At 32.7% G+C, this 12,441-nt stretch overlaps 1 protein-coding gene across 2 annotated transcripts in view; it reads left to right on the top strand.

Moving 5' to 3' along the window:
• Positions 1-11,071, top strand: part of LOC106878585 (bactericidal permeability-increasing protein) — a 68,027-nt gene extending 56,956 nt beyond the window's left edge. For both annotated transcript variants that reach the window (XM_014927838.2, XM_014927845.2), the window contains exons 10-15: positions 1,354-1,518; positions 4,148-4,215; positions 6,398-6,446; positions 9,114-9,168; positions 9,300-9,376; positions 10,686-11,071. In XM_014927838.2, the coding sequence (XP_014783324.1) occupies positions 1,354-1,518; positions 4,148-4,215; positions 6,398-6,446; positions 9,114-9,168; positions 9,300-9,376; positions 10,686-10,730 (459 nt within the window). In that variant the 3' untranslated portion in view covers positions 10,731-11,071. The remainder of the gene's footprint in view (positions 1-1,353; positions 1,519-4,147; positions 4,216-6,397; positions 6,447-9,113; positions 9,169-9,299; positions 9,377-10,685) is intronic.
• Positions 11,072-12,441: the final 1,370 nt, after the last annotated feature.

Raw genomic sequence — 12,441 nt, 5'->3', positions numbered from 1 at the left:
ATATATATACATATATATATATATATACATATATATATATATATGTATGTATGTGTGTGTATATATTTGTGTATGTGTGTTTGGCCCTCCAACATTGCTTGACAACTGATGCTGGTGTGTTTATGTCACTGTAACTTAGCAGTTCAGCAAAATATACCGTAGAATAAGTTCTAGGCTTACAAAGAATAAGCCCTGGAGTCGATCTACTTGACTAAAAGGCAATGCTACAGCATGGCTGCAGTCAAATGAGTGAAACAAGTAAAAGAAAAGAATAAAAGAATATATATATATATATATATATATATATATATTATTCAAAATAATTTCAACTCTATTTATATTCTTATAATATTAATGTAAGATATAGAATACATAGTATATACAGTAAAATGAAATGAAGTATTGATTGTCTTATTGAATAAATGAAATATTGAATATTAAATATTAAAGGACTAGTACACTTTCTTGCATTTTAGCAGTCTTCAAGGTCCCCAATGTCCTTGACTAATTTACTTATTTGTATGCAATCATACTAACTCATGTATATATAGATCTTGTGTTCATTTAGATGTAGGACTACTACTAGTGGAGGCATAATGGCCCAGTGGTTAGGGCAGCGGGCTCGCAGTCGTAGGATCGCGGTTTTGATTCCCAGACTGGGTGTTGTGAGTGTTTATAGAGTGAAAACACCTACTGTACTCTTTTGCCACAACCTTCTCTCACTCTTTCTTCCTGTTTCTATTGTACCTGTATTTCAAAGGGCCAGTCTTGTCACATTCTGTGTCACACTGAATCTCCCCGAGATCTACGTTAAAGGTACACATGTCTGTGGAGTGCTCAGCCACTTGCACGTTAATTTCACGAGCAGGCTGTTCTGTTGATCAGATCAACTGGAACCCTCATCGTCGTAACCGATGGAGTACCATGAGGACTACTATTGTGTGAGTTAGACTTTCACATAGATTATTATTATCTAATCACCTTCTTTATAGTGGTTAGTCAATCACACTACAGAACCTAATATTTATATTTGTGTTTATTTTATTCCACTATATATGTGTGTGTATGGATATATATATGTGTGTGTGTGTGTGTAAGAAATTAAAACGACAAGGGAATAAGAAATTATGTTGAAGTTTATGATGTAATTTCTTATTCCTTTGCCATTTCATTTTCATATTAATGCTCTGTACTCAACTGATGCTTTGCTCTGAAGGACATGTATACTGAGTTCTAACAATCGTTATGCCTAAATCAAATAATAAATATAAAATGTTTGTATGTATATATGTATGTATATATAATTAGAATGACAAAAATTCTATCAATATCACTTATATCTTTCTTTTGTAGATTGGTGAGCAATTCCCAAATGAATCTATATCTCTTTCAGTATTCAATAACCTAAGTCCTCACTGGACTTTTGATGACACCATACAGCTTAATTTTAAAGGAATATTAAATTTCAATATTCCTCTAAAGAATGGCCGTAATGTGTCAATATTCATGATTGAATTGGTAAGTTGTCATTTTATTTTGTTTTGTTTGTTTATATTTAATATCTTTTTTTCTATATATGTATCCATGCACACAACTTATTTTATTTTTTTAGCTCACACATTTTGACATAATGATTGCTTGTATGTATGTGAGTATGTGTGTATGTGTGTGTGTGTGTGTATGTGTATGTGTGTGTGTGTGTATATCTACATATATATAGTAATTTTGTACCTCAGTTACTGTATAAAATGATTTTTAATAGGTGCCTCTGTGGCAAGAAGTTTACTTCCCAGCCACATGGTTCCAGGTTCAATCCCACTGTATGGCAACTTGGGTGTCTTCTGTTATAGTCCTGGGCTGACCAAAGCCTTGTGAGTGGATTTAGTAGACAGAAACTGAAAGAAGCCTGCTGATATAAATACACACACACACACACGATAGGCTTCTTTCAGTTTCCATCTACCAGATCCACTCACAAGCCTGTGACCAGCCTGAGGCTATAGTAGAAACCACTTGCCCAGAGTGCTACATAGTGGGACTGAATCTGGTGCCCTGTGGTTGGGAAGCAAACTTCTTACCACACAGTCATACCTGTGGTTGTGATGATAAAATTAATATCAGCAATACATGTTTATCTTAATTAATTTGAAATTTCTGAGCCCAAGTCAGCTGGTATTAGCTATTCTATTTCAAACAGTTTAAAAAGTTTGGCAGTTACTAGTACAAGGAATAATTGAAGTAAAATAGTTCAGCAATGGATTGAACCTGTCTTTCAGAGTTAGTTTTCTGGCTGCCTAATTTTGCTGCTGTATGTCATTTTTCCACTACATATTTTTGTCTTCTTTGTTATCTTCTTCATCATCATTGTTCCCCCACTATCACCACCATTATTTTTACATCTGCTTTCCACATTGCTATGGATTAACAGGTTATCATAGTGTGAGTCAGTTCTTATTTCGAGTTGCTGCTCTTGTAGATGAGTTGGAAGAGCAAGGCACACTGTTACTTACCATTTTTGGCAAGATTTCTATGGTTGAATGCTTTTCCAAGCACCAATCATTTTATAGAGCCTATTGGGTACATTTTATTATAACAACAACATTAGAGAGATTATTTACGTACTCAACAAGACTAAAGGGTCTTTTAGACTTTATATAGTCTTCACTAATTTACCAAGTACTTTATAAAGTGTACTGGGTACATTTTGTTTGGTAGTAATATTTATTTTAATGAGTTGCTGCACTTTGATAGTAATGATAAATAATTTTTTTTTTTTTTCCTTTTCCACTGTATTTATTAATTTTCTAGTTATATGAAAAATATTGAAATGCAATTACAATAATGACATCTTTGATCTTGAAATTGACTGAAACTAAGTTCAAACCAATTCTCTTGTTTCAATACTACATTATTTGGTTCAAAGGAACCTTCAACACCTTACACTCAAGCAATTAAAATTCGAGTAGTCACAAACTATTGTAGCTTTTCATATTCTGCTTGCTTTTTTGGATATAATTTTTGTTCTAGCCTTTCTTTCTCTTATTAGCTTCCTCTCACATTCTCTTATGTGAAATATTTTTCTTCAGTGATGAAATCTAGAAAAACAACTTGTTCTACTATATTTTTGTAATTTCATTCACTTCAATGTAAAATAATAAAATATGTTGCCTCCTATCCTTCTTTCTCTCTTGTTAATAACTTCTAAACACTTTATCTCTCATTAGATGTCTGTTCTTCCTCTTTTAGAATTGTTTCGTTCTCTATTACAAATTACCTGGTGTCAAATGATATGCACATGGATTCATACAAATATGACTGACAGCATAATGTTTTAAAGAATAAATTACGAAGAAATATTACTCAAAGATGTAATCTACAAGAAAAACATTACTTAATTTAGTGTTATTTGATTTAGTGTTTAGCATTAAAAGGATAATCTGAAATGGTTATGTTGTGAGGATAAAACAACATCAGCCAATGATTAATATTATTGTAATTACAGGAAATAACGCCAGACATGTTTCAGTCTAGTTAAACTTCTTCAGCATAGTACAGATTTTACCATACTTGCTAAAGTAATGTTGAGAGATTCGTTGTACATAAGTAGATGTGAAAATTTGCATATTACTGAGAGAGGTTATGTTATCTTCAAATTTACTTTTCCATACAAAAAGCATTTATATTAGTTAGTTTAGAGGTAGTGGTTCTTCCCTTGGGTGGTAGCACCTCCTTGGGAGCATTAATGGCCCATAAGTGGGTGGCATATGTCAAAAGGGGTTACTATGGAGGTGTTGGGCGTTTTCTTTAGAAATCAAATATTTTAACCAGATACAACACTTGCATTTTAAGCACATTAAAAAAAACAAAAACTTTAAAGCAGTTAAAATATAAATAGGACATTGTATTATCAGCGAGCAAAAACATGACCGATTGCACACCAAGGTTCAATATAATTTCATTATATAGCCCTTGTAAGGCAGCAAGCTGACAGCAACTGATTTAGGGCCAATTATTGATCTCATGATTTATTATTAGGAAAACTTTACAATGATTTTATTTGTTGTTTGTAAATCATCAATGAAACATTTGTTTATATCAAAACTAAGGTTTATCCAACTTCTTATTTTCATTTCATTCTTTGTTACAGGATTTAAAAGCACACATGAGTGCTGTCATTAAGGATAGTAGACTTTATTCACAAATTGTCAAATTTACGTAAGTTTAACATTAACCCTTTCATTATCATATTTTTGTTGAAACACACTGCTGTTTTTTTTAGCTACTTTTGAAAATAATGAATTTAGTAAAAACAACCTTCTCGTTATTAAGCTAGTGTCTGGAACATAAATCAGTGTAAAATTTTGATGGAAGGTTTTAATTAAAATCACTTTAAATCAGAAAGTTTGTATCTTAGAACCAGGGGCTTTTTGAGATGGGTTGATTTGAAAAGAGTTAAAGAGCTACAAAAAAAAAAAAAAAAAAAGTGCAAAGAGGGTTTATTTTATTATTTCTTTTCTTTTTTTTTTTAGAATGTTGTATTATTGAAATATACTTCATGAAAATTCATTATGAATGATAGAAATATTGGTTGAAATAATTTAACTCTTTAGCATCTAAACTGGCCATATCTGGCCCAAATATTCTACTTGCTGTATGTTCAAACTGGTCAAATCTGGCTTTTCACACCTTCTCCATAATAATATTAAAAAAAACAAGCAACCACATCATTGAAATCCTGGGGCTACAAAATAATGATCGTTAAGTCAAACAATGTGAATAAATAAGCATTACATTTGACAGAGTAATCTGAATGCTAAAGGGTTAAGGTTGATGTAGTTAAACTATTTTCTTGCAAGCAATATGTGGTTGTATGACAATGTAATTCTATGGAGTAATATATCTGCGAAATTCTACTTTGTATCATAGTACAATGATGTGAGAGAAGATATTTAAAAATAAAATAAAGCAATTATATATATATGAATAAATATGTTTTTTGCTCAGGTACATAATATAGACAATTGAATTAACCATAGTGTATTATTGATACTAGGGTGATGAATTGGCTGAATTATTAGTGCAAGATAAAATGCCTTGTGGTATCTTATATCTGTTCCAACTCTCTATGCTCTGAGTTCAAATCCTGCTGAGGTCAACTTTGTCTTTCATCCGAAGTACCAATTCAGGGCAATGGATTCTCAGAATTGTTATTGCATTGGATGGCTTTCCTTGCAGTATCAGTTCCATCCCTGTGCGTTCTGGGTTTAAATGGTACTCTGTCAGCTAAAAGATGGTGATACTTGTGCCAGGTGTTGCAACTGACAGATAGTATCAGCAGTTTGAAACATGGTTTCCTTTGATTTTTAAAAAATTAATCAAGTTTTCTCATTGCTTTAGACTCCTTCTTTTGGAAACATCTACATAGTATCTAATCAAAAGAATGTGGAAGCCAGTACATGGTCACTCTGCTTGCCAGAAATAGCAGCTCAAGTTCCTATAATCTTAAAAAAAGAAGAACATTTGAATAATATAGTCTTGGATATACTGTATGAAAATAAGATGGAATGGTCATGATTAGTATACTTTGATTATAGGTTTGCTTGATCGTAGCTGACATGGGCTAAACAATAGTAAATGAATATTATACAGAAATAGTAGAAAGCATGCTAGACTAAGTACAATCAGTCATCATTCACTAATTGTTTTAGAGAACTATGTTGTCAATAATAAAAGACATAGGATACAATCTAATCCTCTCACCCATGACCCAGTGAAACATCGAAGATGTGACCACTGGGGAGAGAGAGAGTGGGGCTGCACCAGTACCTGACTGGTACTCATTACAGCTGAGTAGATTGGAGCAGTGTAAGATGAAATGCCTTTCTTAGGGACACAATGTGATGCTTGATCCAGGAATTGAGCCTGCAACATGATGATCATGGGCCAAACACCCTAACCACTAGGCCATGTCCCTTCACAATGCTAAGACTAAATAGAATATTTATTCAATATCCCTATAAGCTCTGAATTTAGATGCTAGTGAAGTCAATTTTACTTTGCATCCCTTTAGGTGTAGTAAGATAAATATGAGTGAAATACTGGAATCAATACAATAAATTATTGATTTTGGACTTTATCCCCCCAAAAATCAGTTTATATATAAATTGATCAGACGTGAAAGGTTCATGCTTTCATTTCTTTTTATATATCTCACACTAGAAACTTCCCAGACATTTTAGTTTTTTTGAAAATTGATGTTTACACACAATCTCCAGTTTTTTCCAAGATTAGTTTGTGACAGGGGACAGGATATAAATCTGATAAAGCACAAATTTATCTGATGTCTATATTTCTTATCATTTGCAAATCTCATTTTCTTTTTTTTTTCTTTTTCCAGTTTCAAAACAATTAATAGGAAAAATAGTTTATATGGTGAAAATTTCAATGTGAGTTTATTTAATTTATAACATGTCTACATTTCTGATATGAATTATTGGTGTGATAATTTAAATTTCCTGAACTATTAACCTCATCTGTTTTTATGTTTTCATTTGGCCAATCGTTGCTTAATTTCAGATGCCATATTTCTGCACACATATGCTCTCTGATGGTGGTGAAGTGGCTGAGTTATTAGATGCTAGATAAAATACCTCACAAATTTGTTTTGGCTCTCTGTAGCGTGATTTCAAATCTTGCTGCAGTCAACTTTGCATTTCATCCTTTCAGGGTCAGTAAAAAACTACTGATTCAAGGTGGTAGATTGATGAATCTGTTAAAGAGTCAGGCAAAATACCTTATGGTGTCTGCTACAATCCTTTCTGTTCTGACAGCAACACCTGCAGTGACACTAACGCTAAGCTGTATTGGCCTTAGTATGTGGCCTTTGCCTTGAATAATATCAGTGCTATGCAGAGTGAAAACTTGAATGCATGGGCAACTTGTCAACTTTCCTTAATAAAATCCCATCCCTGCTTGCACATACATGTGCAGATGTAGTATTAATTTTGGCTGACAGAAGCCTCTCTACATTCTCTAACTCTTTGGTATTTAAACTAGCTCTATCTGGCCTAAATATTCTATCTGTTTTATATTCAAACTGACCAGATCCAGCCACCCCTATCCTACAATGTCATCCTAAAAGTAACAATCATTGAAATCTTAAGCCATGAGTTAATGCTTGATTAATTAAAAACAATGAATAAATAAGCATTACATTTGAAAGAGTAATCTGAATGCTAATAGGCTAAGCTGGGTTTGAACTAAGAAATTTGAATTTTTGAATCAGAGGTTAAACATTCTTAACTCTTCCTTAACTGCTATGGAACAATGGTAGACAGATTAAATATGCGTGTGCATGTGTGTGTAATGGAATATTGATAAGATAAGCACAAGATGTGAAATTAATAGTTTGGAAAATTTATTTCATCCTTCTCCTTTTCTTGTTCTTTTTCTTCTGATCCAGTCAAACCATTTAACCTATTCTGTCATGGATGATGAATAATAAAAGATGACTCTGATGATGATTTCTGTTGAAATACACTGCTTTTATCATCATCATCATCATTTAACGTCCGCCTTCCATGCTAGCATGGGTTGGATGATTTGACTGAGGACTGGCGAACTAGATGGCTGCACCAGGCTCCAATCTGACCTGACAGAGTTTCTACAGCTGGATGCCCTTCCTAACGCCAACTGCTCTGAGAGTGTAGTGGGTGCTTTTACGTGTCACCGGCACAAGGGTCAGTCAGGCAGTACTGGCAACGGCCACACTCAAAATGGTATTTGTTACATGCCACCTGCACAGGAGCCAGTCCAGCGGCACTGGCAACGACCTCACTCGAATGTTTCTTCTTGTGCGACGCTGGTAACGATCATGCTCAAATGGTGCGGTGCTATTTATGTGCCAAAAATTTAGTAAAATAACTTTGTCCTTATTAAGCTGGGATTTAGAACATATATTAACATGAAATATTGATGGAAGGGTTTGATTTGAATCACTTTGAAACAGAAAGTTTGTGTCATTGTACCAATGGTGGTTTTTAGCAGGTTGATATCATAAGAGTTAAACATTAATATGATAAACAGTCTTTATTATAGGAAGTTAAAGTACAACATCTTACTGTCTTTCTTTGTATAAAGAAGACAATGAATCATCTCTTCACTTCTAAAATACTGTCTTATAATAATAATAATAATAATACATAATATATATATATATACTAGACTATCGCGACCCGTTGAGTCAATGGGAAAGTCTGAGTTTCCCAGTAATGGAGTTTTGCTTTGTGGTTTTTTCCTTTTCCAGGTTATATTGCATACTTTTAATGCAATATAACCTGTTTAAAGAAAGCTAGAATATAAATACTTATTGTACAAACAACTTACATTTTTGAAATCACATTCACTTAAAAATATTTCTAAATGATTAAAATATTGTTTAACAAAAGGGAAAATAGAAACATTTTTCGTTGTCAAGTCACTGTAAGAGTTACTTCCCTTTCAAGATCAAGTTAATTTCGGAGACATTTCCTATTATGCACCGTTTTGGGCATTTATACCTCAAAAACCCTTAATATCTTCACAAATACTTATCCAATTTATGTGAAATTTGTTTCATTCCACTGGTGTTTACATTTCAGGGGAAGCTTAATTCATAGTATTTTCCTATTATGTGCCAGTTTGTGAGTAACATTGCAAGCAAGCAAGCAAGAGTCAATCTGACATTTAATGTATTATAGATATATAGATATAGATATATATTAGTGAAGCACATAGCAATGTTACCTTGGAAAAATCTATCAGCCTGTTCAGGGGATAGGATTGATGTTTTTTTTCATTCACTTAGCTGATTCTTGGCTAGATTGGAACTAAGTATCGTATCTCTTCAGTCCACCGATCTCAGGAACATTTGCATTTGCATACTATGTTTGTTGGTCAATAAAGTGATGATTGAATGGTGATATGTTGTATTTTTCATCTAAACACATTGGAAAATACACTTAATATTGGCAAATACTCAGTTACTATATTTCTGTGTTCATTCATGCATTTTTTCATAACCATGGCTATTTTAATTCTTCAAATATTTTTTTTCTTTTTTGTCATCTTTTCAGTTCTATCCATTAACAAATTTGGTTATCAAGAAGTACGTGATTCCTCGAATCAATGGTATGGACTTAAATAAGTTTATAATTAATAAACACTTTCAATATCTTTCATTTTCTTTAATGGAGAAGAGTATTGATAGACTTAGTCTCTAAAGTATTAAAGACACACATATTTTTGATTTTTATCTTCAGATCAAGGAAGGATTGGAATTCCTTTAGTTATGATGAGTGGCACTATGGTTGTAAATACAGAATTAAAAATACAGAAGGTGAGTTTCATTTCTACTGTGCTAATTCTGAAAAATAATTCTTGGAATTAAATAATTTGTGTGTGTGTGTGTACACACACACACACTAATCTAAGATTGAATGCAAAACATATTTGTTCTTTAGCTCTAGGCGAGTTCTGAGAAGGACTTTGACCAAAAACATTCTGGCCCATGACTATCTTATTCTTTCTCAGAAATTGCATATCTAGGACTACATTTCCCAGTGTGACATCCTCCTCTTCCTGATAGTAGCATGTAATTTGGGGGTGATTTGACTGCTATTTCTTGTAGGTTAAGTGACCATGTAGAGACTCCATCATTGGCATATGTATTTTGAAACTAAATCTAGATGCAAAGAGAAATGATATTTTGAAACAAAAGCACCATTTGCTCCTGTTTGACTATTTTTCAAATGAGATTTGTGCTTGCATCAACACTTTATTTTAAAAATACAATACAATATTTAAAACAGATAGAAGAGAAGTTAGCAGGATTCTTCAAACATTTCTTAACTTTGTTTGGAGTTTGGAGAAAGGGCCAGTGCAAATGGCCTTTGCAGACCATTCTAGACCAGTTGAGACTGATGCCATTAATGTTTCTCTTGAATGTTTGTAAGACAAAATCTGTGCGCAAGGAGAAATTTTCACAGGCTGATGTTCTGGGAAGAAAAGACCAAGTATAGTGATGAATGTATGGCTTGAAGAAGTGGGGATAGTTGGTTTCAAAAAAATGGTGAGAAGAGGAGAAATAAGAAGTGTTTGAATAGAGATGACATGAGCCCAGCTAGTTCCAAGGTGCAGAGGATGTTATCGTATCAATAACAAAGGCAGAGAGAGAGAGAGTGAGAGAGGAGACGGTGCTTGTAATCTTTGGTTTTTAAGTTGACTGACTTTGAGAGCCATGCAGTACACTCTGCAATGTGGTAGGTGTTAGCAGGAACAATGGCTGTTAAAACTAAGGTAAAAATGAAATATACAAGTAAGATATGATCTTCTGGCTTGTCTAAGAAGGCAGTGCCTTCAAACAAGAACTGACTTGGAATGTGAAGCTTTGTCCACTTAATACCAACAGAGAAATTGGACATAAAATTGTGGTAACAATGGTGATGATGCTATGTATTTATAGATTTATTCAAAGCTGACAATTCATTCTGTTGTTACTAAGAGTTTCTCACTTTGATATGCTTGTTCAGGCAACCAAAATATCTTTTTGTTACTTGCTAGAATAATCAAAAGTTAATTAAGTGTGTACATATAATGTTTGTGAACAATATTAAACATTATTATTCATTGTAATTTTTTTTCCACAGCATACACTGACTCTTGGTACAGATTTCGAGATCAAGCATCTATGAGCTTTTTTCACATGAAGATCACCTCTACAATAGACAAGAATGTTTCTGTAGAAGTTGATTTTTACTTATCATCCGAGATGATGCAATTTTATTCTAGGCTCAACTTCAGAATGGTTCCTGATTATAAACGTATCTATATATGAGTGTGCGCGTATATACATATATGGAACACAAACATATACACATGATGGATATCATGCTGAAAAAGGTTGTGATGAATTTTTCCGGTTTTGGCCAATAAAAGTTACCTCCCTTTAATGAACGCTTACCAAGTTTGAAACTTTAGTATAGTGAGGAAAGATAAATTAAAATAAAAAGAAAGAAAAAAAAAACCAAAATGTTTTATTTCTTTTATTGAATGTATTTTAAAATGAACTTTCTTTCCATAGCTGAGAAAAATATCTTTCTTTCAAAAATTAGTTTTAAATAATATCATAATGCAAAAAAATAAGGCTAAAGTATTTTTGTCAAATTTTCAAAACGATTTTAGTTAAGGAAATAATTTATAGCTTGGATTCTGGGCTGTTTTTATGGTTTTTACTTTCCCGAGCTGTTCTTCAGAAAGTGTGTTTAATTTTGACCGTTTAACACAGTTTGGTGGTGTTTTCAATATTATTTCATCATCACTGCTGTCATCTTCCAATAAATATAAACTGTTATTTCGAGATGATGCAGATGGAGTATTACTGAGTATCCAGCAGTCAGGGTGTGCAGAAATGGTCTCATCGTTCACATAGTTTTCATCAGAAGCAGAAATCGTAAAAGAATCATCAAGGGTTTTAAAATGAAGGGCAATGTTCTTGTTAAATGGTTTATTATGATTATTTTCCCAAAACATGATATTGTTGTCATTAATCCTTTGACCTTCATTTCTCTCATTCAGTGTCTGACTGTTATTGGATTCTTTCTTAATTACATGCCTGCTTTTCATTCTTATAGCACTTGGTAAATTTTCCTGCTGAGACTGAAGAAATGTAAAAAAAAAAAAAAAGACCCAGAGTTAGTAAAAAAAAAAAAAATGCACGTTGGCATGCTTGTTGGTAGCTTGCAAATTAGAAACCAAAAGATATTTTTGATAACTTAAGAAATCTTGAAACCATCCAACTTACCATGTCTTAATATTGTAAAAGACAAACAACCAAGTACTAAATAATACTGAAGTGAAGAAATTACATTTTTTTTATTAAGTTAACCCTTTTGTTACCAACCCGACTGAAACTGGCTCTGAGTACAAATGTCTTGTTTTCATAAGTTTTGAATTAAAATCTTCCACCAAACCTTTGTCACAATTTATGTTCCTAACACTAGCTGAATGATAATTAAGCTATTTTACGAAATTCTTTGTTATATTTAAAGTAATTGAAAGAAACACAGAGCATCCCAAAATAAATACAGTAACGAAAGGGTTAAACTATTTTTATTACAAATTTTCAAAATTATTCTTTAAATTTTTCCCACTGAGATTTTAGGCTGTTTTTATGATCTTATCTTTTCTAAATTGCTCTTGATTTTATTCATGTTGACTCTCTTTGATTTAATAGTAAAAACTAAAATAAAATCAAAATTGAGCTATAGGAAAGCTGTGGATCAAAAAAATGATATTTAATAGAAGAAAAAGGAAAGTTTGTTGAGAGAGAGAGAGGAGGGGAGAAGAGAAGTGTGTGTGAGCGAGAGAGAGAGAGAGAGAGGAGGGGAGAAGAGAAGTGTGTGT

Source organism: Octopus bimaculoides, chromosome 4 (genome assembly GCF_001194135.2).
Source record: "Octopus bimaculoides isolate UCB-OBI-ISO-001 chromosome 4, ASM119413v2, whole genome shotgun sequence".
Classification (NCBI taxonomy): Eukaryota; Metazoa; Mollusca; class Cephalopoda; order Octopoda; family Octopodidae; genus Octopus; species Octopus bimaculoides.
This window is presented reverse-complemented; position numbering and strand designations above follow the sequence as displayed.